This window comes from Phyllopteryx taeniolatus, chromosome 12 (assembly GCF_024500385.1).
Source record: "Phyllopteryx taeniolatus isolate TA_2022b chromosome 12, UOR_Ptae_1.2, whole genome shotgun sequence".
NCBI lineage: Eukaryota > Metazoa > Chordata > Actinopteri > Syngnathiformes > Syngnathidae > Phyllopteryx > Phyllopteryx taeniolatus.
In genome coordinates, this window is record NC_084513.1 from 4,474,091 (window position 1) to 4,488,412 (window position 14,322).

The 14,322-nt window shown below is 42.8% G+C and overlaps 1 protein-coding gene across 1 annotated transcript; it reads right to left on the reverse strand.

Moving 5' to 3' along the window:
• Positions 1 to 1,477: 1,477 nt before the first annotated feature.
• On the reverse strand, positions 1,478 to 13,599 carry hacd2 (3-hydroxyacyl-CoA dehydratase 2). Its single transcript, XM_061792816.1, has 7 exons — positions 13,375 to 13,599; positions 12,433 to 12,550; positions 12,335 to 12,353; positions 10,143 to 10,231; positions 8,277 to 8,398; positions 4,805 to 4,983; positions 1,478 to 2,015 (listed from the first exon to the last, which is right to left on the reverse strand). The coding sequence occupies exons 1-7, from the start codon at positions 13,497 to 13,499 to the stop codon at positions 1,933 to 1,935; spliced, it is 735 nt and encodes a 244-aa protein (XP_061648800.1). The 5' UTR covers positions 13,500 to 13,599; the 3' UTR covers positions 1,478 to 1,932.
• Positions 13,600 to 14,322: the final 723 nt, after the last annotated feature.

The following is a 14,322-nucleotide window of genomic DNA, read 5'->3' on the forward strand; positions in this document are numbered from 1 at the left end:
AGTCGCATTGAGAAGAGCCAGATGAAGTGGCTGGGGTATATGGTTAGGATGCCCCCCAGACGCCTCCATGGTGATGTGTTCCGGGCACGTCCCACTGGGAGGAGGCCCCGGGGAAGACCCATGACACACTGAAGAGACTATGTCTACCGGCTGGTCTGGGAATGCCTCGGGATCCCCCAGAAGAGCTGGACAAGTGTCTGGAGAGGGAAGTCTGGACTTCCGTGCTTCAGATGCTGCCCCTGCTGCCCGACCTGGGATAAGCAGCAGTAAATTGATGGATGAAAAATAGGTAAACTTATTTATAGAAAAATACACAAATATCAGGGGGAAATATGCTAATTATTAGATATGGTGAGACGGACTGATTGATCGGTGTCTCATTAACTAGGGGCAAGTTAGCTGATAATGCAATCATATTTTGTTTAGCACCTCCTTTGACACTAGCTGAACATACAACTTGGCTCTCTAGCTAGCCGTTAATGCTAAAGAGTGGGAAAATAACCAAATAAGGCTGTGTGCCACATTACATGTGTATTCACTTGAAAATTGTTCTTTTCTAAGTAATTAAAAAAAAAAAAATTCCAGTTTTTCAGAGTATTTTTGTTTCGTTTTCAGGAGTAGTTTTATCTTTCAAATATTTATTTTTCTGTTTCCAGAATATTTTTTTTCAGTTTTTCTGATTAGTTTTCTTTTCTGAATTATCAAGACACTTTGGACTCATGCAAAAACTTCCAACCTGCAAGTGACTCCCTGCAGACTCCCATTGATTAAATTAATCAGTAATTAAAAAAAAAGAATAAAGCCGGTCAATTTCGCAATAATGAAATTAATGGGTATATTGTTTCAAATGCTTTCTAATCTCAGGGCAAAAAAATATTCAGGAGGAAAAAACAAACATTCCAAAAAAACAGAAGAAAATATCTGAAATTCAGAAACTATTAAAAAATATATATATTTTTAAATGGATGCAATACGCTTTCATAGTACAGAACATTAACTTTATGCCTGAACATAAACTACCTAAAATGGCCTCATGAAGCTAAAAATGCTAACTTAAAGCTTATAGTGGTGAAAGTCCATCCACCAATCCATTTTCTTTACCGCTTATTCTCACTAGGAGTGCAGGCTACTGGAGCCTATCCCAGCTATCTTCGGGTGGGAGGCGGGGTACACCCTGAACCGGTCGTCAGCCAATCACAGGGCACATAGCAACAAACAAACAATCATGCACACTCACATTCACATCTACGGGCAATTTAGAGTCTTCAATCAACCTACCACGCATGTTTTTGGGTTGTGGGAGGAAACCAGAGTGCCCGGAGAAAACCCACCCAGGCACGGGGAGAACATGCAAACTCCACATAGGCGGGGCCAGGATTTGAAACCCGGTCCCCAGAACTGTGAGGCAGATGTGCTAACCAGTCGGTCACCGTGCCAGCTGGTTGTGAAAGTCAAAAGGCAAAAATCAGTCTGGATAAACAGTACAAGTCATCTCTTTTAGTAAACAAAAACACATTCACAGCAATTTAAGTGAAGCAAAAACAACTGTAGTTTAACATTATCACAAAAATCAACAAATGTCAACACTAAAACACAATGTTCAAGATGTATTATGCAGAAGTACAACATATATAAGCAATGCCAACAGAGATTCAAACAAGTTTATTGTCACAAACCCAAGAAACAAACATGATTTGCAGGTGTGTGTGGGGGGGGGGGGTATTAGGAGGTTGGTCACTATGTTATTTAAGCGGTGGATTCCTTCAGTGCATCTTTGAGCGCGCCGGACCAGATAGACGGCATCACTCGGGCAGTTTGTTCATAAATAAAATCGGGGAAAATAATAAAGGCAGCAGTAGTAGTTCTGGAAAAACTGGAATGGAGCGTGCGAGGTCCGTTTTTGTTTGGATGGAAAGGGTCCTATTCTTTCTCTCACTCCACTTTGCTGTTGGCGTCGCCGTGGCCCAGAACCTTCTTCCTCTGTCGGATCATGTGGAAGTAGAGCTGAGGGAACACTGCCGGAAGGGAGAAACAACCAAAGAACATCAGAGAACACTTTGTTGTCTCGTGTGTCATTACAGAGCTTCATAAAGAGGTATTGGTGGCAAAACTCAGCCTCCCGAAGCCTGTTTTATTTAACAACAAGACATTTGGTAGGCATGTCAGTCAATAATAGATCCACAAAAAAAGTTACAAGAAGACATGCCCAAAAAGACACAGGAATTCTGCCATTTTGGTCTAAAGTGGCCATTTGTGGGTCATTCTGGCCATTCCCAGGTGAAAAAGCTCAGAGGTTCTCCCCGGAACGTTTTTTAAAAAAATTCAGAACTCGAAACTGGTTTCATTTAGATACTGGTAGGCATGTCTATCAGGAGTAGCCCCACAAAAAAGGATTTAAAAAAAGCCATGTCCAAAAAGACACAGGAAGTCAACCATTTTAGTTTGAAGCAGCTAGTTAAGCAGTTATCTGGGGTCCTTGAATTTTTTTTATTTTATTTTTTTTAGAAAATTGAGCCCCCAAAGCAATTTTTACTCACCAACATAAAATTTGGTAGGCATATCTATCATACGTAGATCAACAAGAAGCCAAGTAAAAAAAAATTGACAGGAAATCTGCCATTTTGGTTTGAAACAGCCATTTTAGGCTCATTTTGGCCATTTTCAAGGGACCTTAATATATTTGGAAAATTCAGCCCCAGAAGCCAGTGCGATTTAACATGAAATTGGGTATCCATGTCTATCCTGAGTAGACGCTTGTGATGTCATATATCTCACGGTTCGGTTTTATCACGATATTAATCTCACGGTACGATAACTATTGTGATATCACGGGAAAGCTCACGGTATTGCAGAAGAGTTCGCTGTACAGGTGGGGGAAGAGGTGAAAGCAGGAGACCGAAAAACTTCTCTTTTCTCTTGCTGGCCAAATCCTTCTCAACAAGCTTTAGTAATTTCTGTGCATTTTCCCACAGATTTTTGTGACAAAGACATCTTCAAATCATATATTACTGTGCAGTTCTATCCCGTCCATACAATGTTTACATTCATATACGGTACCTCCAAAACGGTATGATTGCTGCAGCAATAATCATGCCACGCTCACAATAACAACACTGACTATTGAGAAGTTGTCTGTTCACTAATTTAACAGTATTTATTGTCGTATTTTATTTAAAACATTAGAAATTGGATACTGCCTACTAACAGTGCTTTCTTTGAGTAAAAAAAACAAAATTAGTCAAGTCAGAAACGCAGGAACACTGAAAGGCTATGCAGGTTTAGAACCAGCCAAGTAACAACAAATAAAATAATAATTGGACTCCTACTTAGTTTCTTTTCCTCCGCTTTGTGATATTGTAAAATGATTTACTTTTCTGAGCAGCTGCTGTAATGTTTTCACTTGAAATGTGGACATTTCATTTGAAGAGAGGGAAGTATGTCAGGGACTAATGGAATGTTTGGCGCAGGGATATGTTCTCACGGGAGTCGAATTCGTTATTCCCTGTCCGTGTGATGTTTCACCCACGACTTTTGAGTTGAGATTAAACAGTCACTAGAACACCACTAAAGAGCCATACTATTACAATATGTTTAAATAGTTAGGTGGAACCTCTCTTCTAAGAGGGGGAGGCGGCGGGGGTGGCGGCACACGAATGTCCACTGACGGGACGTCCCAGTGGCAGCCGCCGCGAGCCAGGAGACTGACTTCGTGAAGCGGAGGCCCACGGCAGCAGATCCCGGCCTGTGGGTCTGCGTTTGCTGGGTTCAATCCCCGGCCCCACCTGTGTGGAGTTTGCATGTTCTCCCTGTGCCTGCGTGGGTTTTCTCTGGGCACTCCGGTTTCCTCCCACATCCCAAAAACATGCATTAATTGGAGACTCTAAATTACCCGTAGGCATGACTGTGAGTGCGAATGGTTGTTTGTTTCTATGTGCCCTGCGATTGGCTGGCAACCAGTTCAGGGTGTACCCCGCCTCCTGCCCGATGACAGCTGGGATGGGCTCCAGCACGCCCGCGACCCTAGTGGGGAGAAGCGGCTCAGAAAATGGATGGATGGATGAATATTGTGACATCCCTAGTAGATGCACATAAAAGACTCAAGAAGCCATGTCCAAAAAGACACAGAAAGGCAGCTATTTTGGTTTGGTACAGCCATTTAAGCCATTTCTAGGGATCCTTCAAATTTTTTGAATATTCAGACCAACTCGTTCCACTTTAGAACATAAAATTTTGTATGCATGTTGATTGTGAGTAGATCACGGAAAAATCCTCAAGAATGCAAGTCGACAAAGACACATGAAATCTGCCATTTTGGCTTGAAACGGCAATTTTAGGGTCATTTGAGCTGTTTACAGGGGTCCTCCAATTTCTTTGAAAATTCAGCCCCCGAAGTCAGTTTTACTTAGCAACGTGCAATTTAGTTGACCTGTCAATCATGCGTAGACCTACAAAAGTCTCAGGAAGCCATGCCTGACAAGACCAGAAGACTGCCATTTTGGTTCACATGAGCCAGTTTAGGCTCATTTTGGACATTTCCAATGGTCCTTCAAGTTATTTTAAATATTCAGCCCTCAAAGCCAGTTTTATTTGGCAACATGACATTTGGCATTCACGTCTGTCATGATTATACCCACAAAAAGTGTCTAGATGAAAAGCATTTTGCTTTTTCCTTCAATGGCGAACTTGTCTGAGAACGTTTGTCTGATTGCTACCAAATTTAAACCTAGTATACTAGATAGATGGGCGATGCTAAATTGCAAGGGATTTGGGCCTTCGCTGATGTTTAGTACTTTGGTGGACTTACGTGGAATGTAGGAAATCATGACGAGGATAAGGAAGGTGTGGTAGTCAAAGGAGAAGTTGTATTTGTTGGGCAGCGTGACCGAGTACAGGCCCATCTTCTGCACGTGGGGCAGTGCTGCGTAGATGGTCAGAAGCTCACCGCTCACACCCATTGGGTACAGCACGATGAAGAGGGTGTACCTGTCGCAAAAGTGCAATATTGGAGTACAACAACGTAATATTTAACAATAAAAAGGTGTATTTTGGCAGAAGAATTATATATTTGGCCAAGAAGGTGGGATTTCCTGCTCATGTGAAATTCCAGTCCAGGAGGCATCCTAACCAGATGCCCGAGCAACCTCATCTGGCAGCAGCTCTGAGCCCCTCCCAGATGATCGAGCACCCTATCTCTAAGGAAGAGCCCGGACACCCTGCGGAGGAAACTCCTTTCGGCCGCTTGTATCCACAGTCTTGTTCTTTCGGTCATGACCCACAGCTCGTGACCATAGCTGAGGCTAGGAACGTAGATCGACTGGTAAATTGACCACTTTACCTTTCGGCTCAGCTCCTTCTTTACAGAGACCAATACTGAGTCCGTATCACTGCAGACGCTGCACTGATCCGCCTGTCTATCTCCCGCTCCATTCTTTCCTCACTCGTGAACAAGACGCTGCGATACTTGAACTTCTCTACTTGGGGCAGGAACTCTTCCTCGACCCAGAGAGGGCACCAACTTTTTCCGACTGAGAACCATGGTCTCAGATTTGGAGGTGCTGATTTTCATCCCATCCACTTCAGACACGGCTGCGAACCGCTCCAGTGAGAGCTGAAGATCGCGGCTTGACAGAGCCATCAGAACCACATCATCTGCAAAAAGCAGAGACGCAATACTGACATCGCCAAAACAGACCTCCTCAATGACTTGGCTATGCCTAGAAATTCTGTCCACAGAATCGGTCACAAAGGTCAGCCTCGGCGGAGTCAAACACTCACTGGAAACGTATTTGACTTGCTGCCGGCAATGCAGACCAAACTCTAAGACCAGTCATACAGGGAATAGGACGAAAACCACACTGCTCCTCCTGAAGTTGAGATTTGACTGCCTGATGGACCTTCCTCTCCAGAACCCCTTAATAGATTTTACCAGGTAGGCTGAGGAGCGTGATCCCCCTATAGTTGGAACGCAACCTCCGGTCCCCGGAACCACCCCGGTCTGCCAATCCAGAGGCACTGTCCCCGAAGTCCACGCGATGTTGCAGAGGTGTGTCAACCAGGACAGCCCTACAACATTCAGAGCCTTCATGAACTCCGGGCTCATCTCATCCACCCCCGGGGCCTTGCAAACCGAGGAGCTTTTTAACCACCTCGGTGACTTCAACCGGCCTCAGAGTCCCAAGACTCTACTTCCTCCTGGGAAGGCGTGTCGATAGAATTGAGGAGGTCTTCCAAGTATTCGGCCCACCGAATCACAACGTCCTGAGTTATGGTCAGCAGCGCCCCATCAGAACTATACCAAGTGTTGATGGTGCACTGCTTTCCCCTCCTGAGACGTCAGATGGTGGACCAGAATTGCATCCAAGCCGTCTGGAAGTCTTGCCAAACTTCCCCCACGCCAGGGTTTTCGTTTCAGTGACCACCAAAGCTGCGTTCCGCTTGGTGAGCCGGTACCCATCAGCTTCCACCAGAGTCCCACAGGCCAAGAAGACCCGATAGAACTACTTCTTCAGCTTGACGGCATCCCTGGTGTCCACCAACGGGTTCGGGGATTGGTGCCACGACAGGCACCAACCACCTTACGGCCACAGCTCCAGTCAACCACCTCAACAATGGAGGCGCGGAACATGGTCCACTCAGACTCAATGTCACCCTCCTTCCCTGGGACGTGGGTGAAGTTCTGCCTGCGGTGGGAGTTGAAACTCCTTCTGACAGGGGACTGCCAGACGTTACCAGCAGACCCTCACAATACGTTTAGGTCTGCCAGGTCAGACCGGCAAACTCAACACCAGGTTGCGATCAGTTGACAGCTGCGCCCCTCTCTTTACCAGAGTGTCCAAGACATGCGGCCACAAGTCTAATGACACGACCACAAAGTCGATCATTGGACTGCGGCCGATGGTGTCCTGGTGCAAAGTCCACATGTAGATAGCCTTATGTCTGAAGATGGTGTTCATTATGGATAGTCCGTGACGAGCACAGAAGTCCAATAACAGAACACTGCTTGGGTTCTGATCAGGGGGATTCTTCCCAATCACGCCCTCCAGGTCTCATTGTCATTACCCATCGTTGAGGTCCCCCAGCAGAAAGAGGGAGTCCTCAGCATAAACACTCTCCACCCCATCCAAGGACTTAAAAAAGTGTGGGTACTCTGAGCTGCTGTTTGGTGCCTAAGCACAAACAACATTCAGGACCTGTCCCTCCACCTGAAGGCAGAGTGAGGCTACCCTTTCGTCTACTGGAGAGAACCCCAACGTACAGGCCCGAGGCGTGGGGAATCAGTATGCTCACACCTGCTCGGCGTCTCTCACCGTGGGAAATTCCAGAGTGGAAGAGAGTCTAACACCTCTCGAGAAGACTGGTACTGGAGCCCAAGCTGTGTGTTGAGGTCAGCCCAACTATGTCCAGTCGGAATTTCTCAACCTTGCACACCAGCTCAGGCTCTTTCCCTGACAGAAAGGCGACATTCCAAATCCCTAAAGCCAACTTCTGTAGCAGGGAATCGGATCGCCAAGGCCTTTGGCCTTTGGCCGCCGCCCAGATCACACAGCACCTGACCTCCTTGGCTCCTCCCACAGGTGATGAGCCTATGGGAAGGGGAACCCATATTGCCTTTTCGGGCTGTGCCCGGCCAGGCCCCATGGTCACCAGGCACTCGCCATCGAGCCCCACCTCCAGTCATAGTTCCAGAAGGGGGGCCCGGTGACCCGCGTCCGGGCAAGGCAAAACGTGGTTAAATAGTTTTTATTGTCATCAGGGGTCTATGAGCCGTACTTTGTCTGTCCCCTCACGTAGGACCTGTTTGCCATGGGTGACGGCTCCATCGGCATAAAGCCCCATACAAATCCTAGGATCATCGGGAGACACAAACCCCTCCACCACGATAAGGTGACGGCTACAGGAGGGGAGCTACTATATTCGTTACTATACAAGGCCACATAAACATTACATTTGTGCCATTAATATGACCAACTTACACAAACCTGCTAGTTCTACATGCAATCGTGATATGTTGTAATTGAAACACTATATTTGGGCACAAAACTCTTTTTTTGCACACAAATACAACGGCTGATCACAAAAAGTTGTATTTTGACACAAAAATGTATACTCTGAAACTCAAAACACTATATTCAGTTGCAAAGATATATTTGGCCAGGAAAGTGGTAGCTTCCTACAGGAATTCAATATTTTTCCATTAAAACACTATGGAAATATTGTGTTTTGCCTATAAACAGAAAGTAGGACTACAAAGTTGTCCATCTATCTGTCTGTCTTACCGGGCCCACTTGATGAGGTAAGGCAGGTGGTTGAGCAAGCTGAATGTGTAGAAGGAGTAGCGGATGATCTCGGTGACAGTCCAAGCGCTAACAAAGAGCAGCACGCTGTTCTCGCTCTGCACCTGCACACCAATCAGAAGGACCCAGCAAAGGAGGTGAGAAGACATTTTGTCTCAACTCGGACGTCCTCCACAAAGAACCATGCGGGTTTTACTCACAAATCGGATCCCACTTCAAATATTAGGTTACAAACAGAAAGTATGAATAATCGACATTTGGACAAGGGATGGACAAAGAGCGAACACGCTTATCAATGTAGAATTATTCATTTAATTTGACAGATGGAAGAATTGGAGGAGGGCAATTCTTTCGGGAGAAGAAAATCCATCCATCCGCCCATTTTCTATACCGCTTATCCTCACTAGGGTTGCGGGGGTGCGGAAGCGTATCCCAGCTGACTCTGGGCGAGAGGCGGGGTATACCCTGAACAGATCACTAGCCAATCGCAGGGCACGTATAAACAAACAACCAGTCACACTCACATTCACACCTACGGGCAATTTAGAGTCTTCAGTTAACCTACCATGCATGTTTTTGGGATGTGGGAGGAAACCGGAGTACTCGAAGAAAACCCACGCAAGTACAGGGAGAACATGCAAACTCCACCCAGACGAGGCCGGATTTGAACCCGGGTACTCAGAACTTTGAGGCAGATGTGCTAACCAGTCAACCACCATGCCACCAGAGAAGAAAATATGGTGAAAAAAATAAAGACAGGAAAATTTATAAGTAAATTGCATTGGATGGGAAAACCTCTTCAAACAGGAATATATACTCAAATTATGGGACAAAAAATAAACCCCCTAAAGGTTTTTGATTTTACTTTTCAAAGATTCTCAAGACAGAAAAGTTTTTTAGAAAAATTATCCAGACATAAATTTGAGAGTGGGGGGAATTATCCTGATGGAATAATTCTGGACAGGAAAATAATATTTTATGAAATTCTATGGAGGGATTATTTTTCTTTTAGAAATTCTTCAGGCAAGAAAAAAAAACTTCTTCAGGCAGAGAATTTCATGAGAAAATTTACTTGCTATAAAAAAAAAAAAAATTATCTACAGAGGAAAGGATTATAGAGAAATTCTCCATTTTTTGGAGGAAAAAAAATTCAGACAAGAAAAAAAACATTTTTTTATGAAATTCTGTTAAGGCAGTTAAGTCTGGGGAAAAATAAATCTTCAGACATTTATGATTTTTTTTAATCGCCTTGGAAAGAAATTTCCTTTGTAAAATTCTCCTGACTGGAAAAAAAAAATAAATAATGAGCTGAAAAATTTTGCAGACAGAATTGATTGGGTTATCCAGATGAAGAAATATTGGAGAAACAATATACAGATGAAAAATAAATATTTAGACAGCTAAAAATAATTATAGGAACATTTCTCTGAATGGAAATAGTCTCCAGACAGGAAAAAAAATGCAAATGGGCTAAATTATAGGACAAATTATATGTATGAGGGGAAAAGTCTTGAAAAATTCATCCAGATAGAAATTTATTGGGAAAATTCTCTGGACATGATGTTTTCCTGAAAAATTGGTCTTCCAATTGATTGCAAAAATTCCTAATGTCCATTCCTGCTTCGACACAGTCACAACAAAAGAAGGAGCTCAAGCAATCCATCCATCAACCCGTCAATCCACACAGCAAATCAACAGCATCTGCATTGAGTGCGTTCATTTCTGCAAGGCAACGTCACTGACTTACGTGCTCACGACTCTGACACCACCTACAGCGTATCAAAAGTATTCATCAAGTGGCAGCGTTTATATCGCACTGTGATTATTTGTGTGCGTGCGTGGTCTCACCTCTCTGACGCTGTGTGTGACGGCCCATGTGAGGAAAACCCGGGACATGACCTGGAAGCCAGTCAGGACGACGGAGGATGGCACAATCCCTGGAATAAAGCCACCAAATCAATTGTTTCATTCTGTTTCTAATATTTTGATCCACTCATGTAGCTCAATTTGGTATATCGAACCTACTTCGGCATTCAGCCAAATGGGTAAAATGCCTTCCTCCTCACTCGGGTGAATGGCGAAAGGGACAGTGATAGAGCACACTTGGGAACATCTATAATGTATTTTTCTAAACACAAGATGTCACCACAGAGCCACTGACAATGACAACAGCCGATGTTTAGGCTATGTTTGGGTTTGTTTACATATAATTTTTGTATAAATGAACGATATACGTCTATTTGACTTTTGTCCGAAGACACCAGCCGTAAAGAAAAGAAAATTGGAGCAAGTTTGGCTTCAAACAATTATGTCATCAATCTTCATTAGAGTAGCAGACACAGGAAGTCAGCTATCCTATTTTCAGAGTTGGTCACGTGACGTTCCGCATATGGCGGATAAGATAACCGAAATATTAGAAACGGCTGCCAGGATGACGCTGTACACTTAATAATAGTAAAGTGTATGGCTTCTCGTAACCTTCTCGTGTACCTAATGAAGTGTCCTGCCTGTGTTGATAAAGCAGTTGTGGTGGTGAGGAGGGCTCCTCGCACCCCTTAGTGGCCAAAGCAGGAAGAAAAAGAAAAGAAATCCCTTTTTTAAATTAACCCATAAAACATCATGTACCTAAATTGCTATTCCTTGCCACAAACTGTTTTAAATTTAGTCACATGAGTACAATATTTGCGAACAAAAATGCAGTATTTGACCACAAAAAGTTGTATTTTTCATCAGTGATATCACAAATCCCCACATGCCAAAAACATGCATGGTAGCTTAATTTCAGACTCTAAATTCTCCGTATGTATGAATGTGAGTGCGAATGGTTGTTTGTTTATAAGTGCCCTGTGATTGGCTGCTGACCGGTCCAGGGTATACCCCGCCTCTCGCCCGTAAGATAGGTAAGGCACCGGGACGCCTGCAACCCTAGTGAGGACAAATGGTAGGGAAAATGGATGGGTGGATATATATATTTCACTAAAATGATATATTTGGCTGCGGCACAGTGGTCGACTGGTTAGAGCGTCTGCCTCACAGTTCTGAGGACCGGGGTTCAATCCCCGGCCCCGCCTATGTGGAGTTTGCATCTTCTCCCCGTGCCTGCGTGGGATTTCTCCTCCCACATCCCCAAAAAAACCTGCATGGTAGGTTAATTGAAGTCTTTAAATTGCCCCTAGGTGTGAATGTGAGTGCGAATGATTGTTTGTTTATATGTGCCCTGCGATTGGCTGGCAACCAGTTCAGGGTGTACCCCGCCTCCTGCCCGATGATAGCTGGGATAGGCTCCAGCACTCCCGCGACCCTTGTGAGGATAAGCGGCTCAGAAAATGGATGGATGGATATATTTGGCGAGGAAGGCGGTCGCTCTCTCCGTCAATACAATATTTTGCCATTAAAACAGGTCCCAAAAACCTTTATACCTGGCCACAAAAAACATTATTTTGCTCTAAAAGGCTTTATTAGGCTATGAAAATGTCATGCTTTGCTATGAATAGACTATTGGTCAGAAAAACAGCTATAGTAGGCCACATAATCATTACATTTTTCCATTAATATGACCCAAAGAGACTAGTTACCCACGTAAATGCAATATTTTGCTGTTGAAACACTATTTACTCTTAAAAGGGTAATATTAGGATCCAAACATGTTATGTTTTTACACCAAAACACCCTATTTATTGAGGGATAGTAATATTAGGACAAAGAATAATATTTGTGTTAAAGGATTACATTTTGCCATTAATGTTGATGCAAACCAGATAACTTCCCAAATAAATGTAACATTTTTCCAATAATAAACAAAAGTTAGGCATCAGAAACACAATATTGTTCATAAAAATGCTATATTTTGACCCCAAAACACAAAAATTATATTTATAATATTTGGACAGCAGAGTGGTAGTTTTCCACATGAAGGCAATTTTTTTTTTCAATACATTATTTTTGCTCACAAAAAGGCTATGCTAGACCACAAAATAGTGACAGTGTATGGCAATGTTATGTGTTACAACAAAGAAGGAGAAGATGGAGGCTCAACTCACCGACAGCGCAGTGCACAATCTGAGTGGAGAAAGAAACAAAAATCAAGTAAAGTATTTTTGATTTGTTTATTTATTTTTTGCCAGCCGAATGAACAGACCTCCAGGACGGCACCGGTCTGAAAGAACTTGAGGGGCTTCTCGATGGAGTAGTAGAGGCCATGGTAGCTTCCTCTGGCCAGGTACGCTCGCACCAGACCCACGGCGATCACCAGCCATCTGCAACACACAATCACAACAATATCTGACTCCTTTGCTTTTTATTTGCCTTGTTTTTTATAACCATAGAGCCCGAAATTAATGTTTTATACGAAATGTGATTAATGTTTTATACGAAATGTGACCTGAAGAAAATCAATGCTGGAAAATTATAGGCGTGTGTGTGTGTGTGTGTGTGTGTGTGCGCGTGCATATGCAAAGAGAGTATTGCAAAGCTCACAATGTGGCCCAACTGGTCGGCACAGTGAGAAATGTGGAATTATTCACACATTCAACTTTTAAAAAAACTTTGACGTACTACTCTATAGTCATAATTTTCTTGTAACCTAACATCTAAATTAATGTAGTTGGAGACTTTAATGCTTGTCTTTATTATATATCATTGACAAATTCACAAAACAGGAAGTCTACATGAGTTTTGGAACTTGCAACAAACATGTCTCGATATAAATCCGCTCTAAATACAAAATTATCCTTATTTTATCATGGAAAAATATGAAGTCAAAAATAAAATGTTTATCAGACACTTATGATATATTGATTTGAAGTCGATAAAATAAAGTAGCCAAAAGTTTGACGAAAGGAAATGATAATGGTTAAATAAAAATTAAATGTACTACCGCGCATGCGCGATAACGTCTTGCAAGGTTTATCCGCGTTAAATCACTGCGAGGCAATTTCTAAGTTCATTCAAAATCACAATAGTTTCCATTATCACCGATGACTATAGTAAAAGTACAAACTCACATTTAGACAATTAAGATAATGATTGTTAATGACTGCAGTACTCCACATACATTAGCATGAGTAACATGCTAACTTACCCTGCTGTCATAACAACGTTGTAGATGACCAAATAAGCGGTCGCCAAGGCGCCGGGTCCCTTCTTTTTCGCTGGGGCTCCATTGCTGTGAGCCGCCTTGCTGGCCCCCGAAGCAGCTGCCGACATGACTGCAACCAAGCGAGCCCACGAGACAATCTTTGGCCCTGGAAGGTGGCCGCTGTCACCAAGCTGTCACAGCAGGAAAACTACAGCAGAAAAACTACAGGAGGCAAGACCCGGAAGTGACATCAGAAGTTGCGTCTTGACACTTCCGCATTCTCGAATATTATTTATTATTACAAATGTTAGTATTCTTCAAGATGTAAATTTTCCTGAGAGTAAAGCTTTTTTTGGTTGTAATATGATTTAGATTTTTTTCGGGGTGTACAACAGGAAGCTGCAAGTGACGTTAGATAACACTTTCGTCACTTCCCCATTCAATCTAAAAGGAATATCTATTATACATTGAGTCTCAAATTGGTAAACAATAAGAAGAGTAAAAAGATTTTTGACATATGTTATTTTTTTAAGTCTGTCAATGTATAGTAGTTGACTTAAATCTTGATATAAAGTTTTTGTTTATGATGATGTAATTGAACTGGAATGTCTGATTGCTTTTGTATTTTTTGGGTGTTTTTCATTCTTTGTTGTACACACAGAAATATGTTAATGGTTTGTCAACTTGAATGACATGAAAAATCAATTATGATTCAAGATCGATCCAAATTATTGTAAACGCGAAGATGTTAAAATTTGAATATGATTATTCTTGTATTGTTTTGTTTAATTAAACAGGATCAATTGCAACAAACAATCAATCAAACAAACAAACAAACAAACAAATAAATAAATAAAATACAACTCATGTATTAGCCCTATAAAAATTCGTGGGCTGGCATTTATGTTGCAATATGTTTAGGTTGATTTTTGTCTTATTTTAATGACGTGC

Excerpts from the sequence above, each read along its gene's own strand:
- hacd2 (XM_061792816.1), bottom strand. The coding sequence starts at position 13,499 with ATGTCGGCAGCTGCTTCGGGGGCCAGCAAGGCGGCTCACAGCAATGGA. Across the intron at positions 12,551-13,374 it reads AACGTTGTTATGACAGCAGG|ATGGCTGGTGATCGCCGTGG; the intron begins GTAAGTTAGCAT and ends TGTGTGTTGCAG. Across the intron at positions 4,984-8,276 it reads TACCTCATCAAGTGGGCCCG|GTACACCCTCTTCATCGTGC; the intron begins GTAAGACAGACA and ends CTTTTGCGACAG.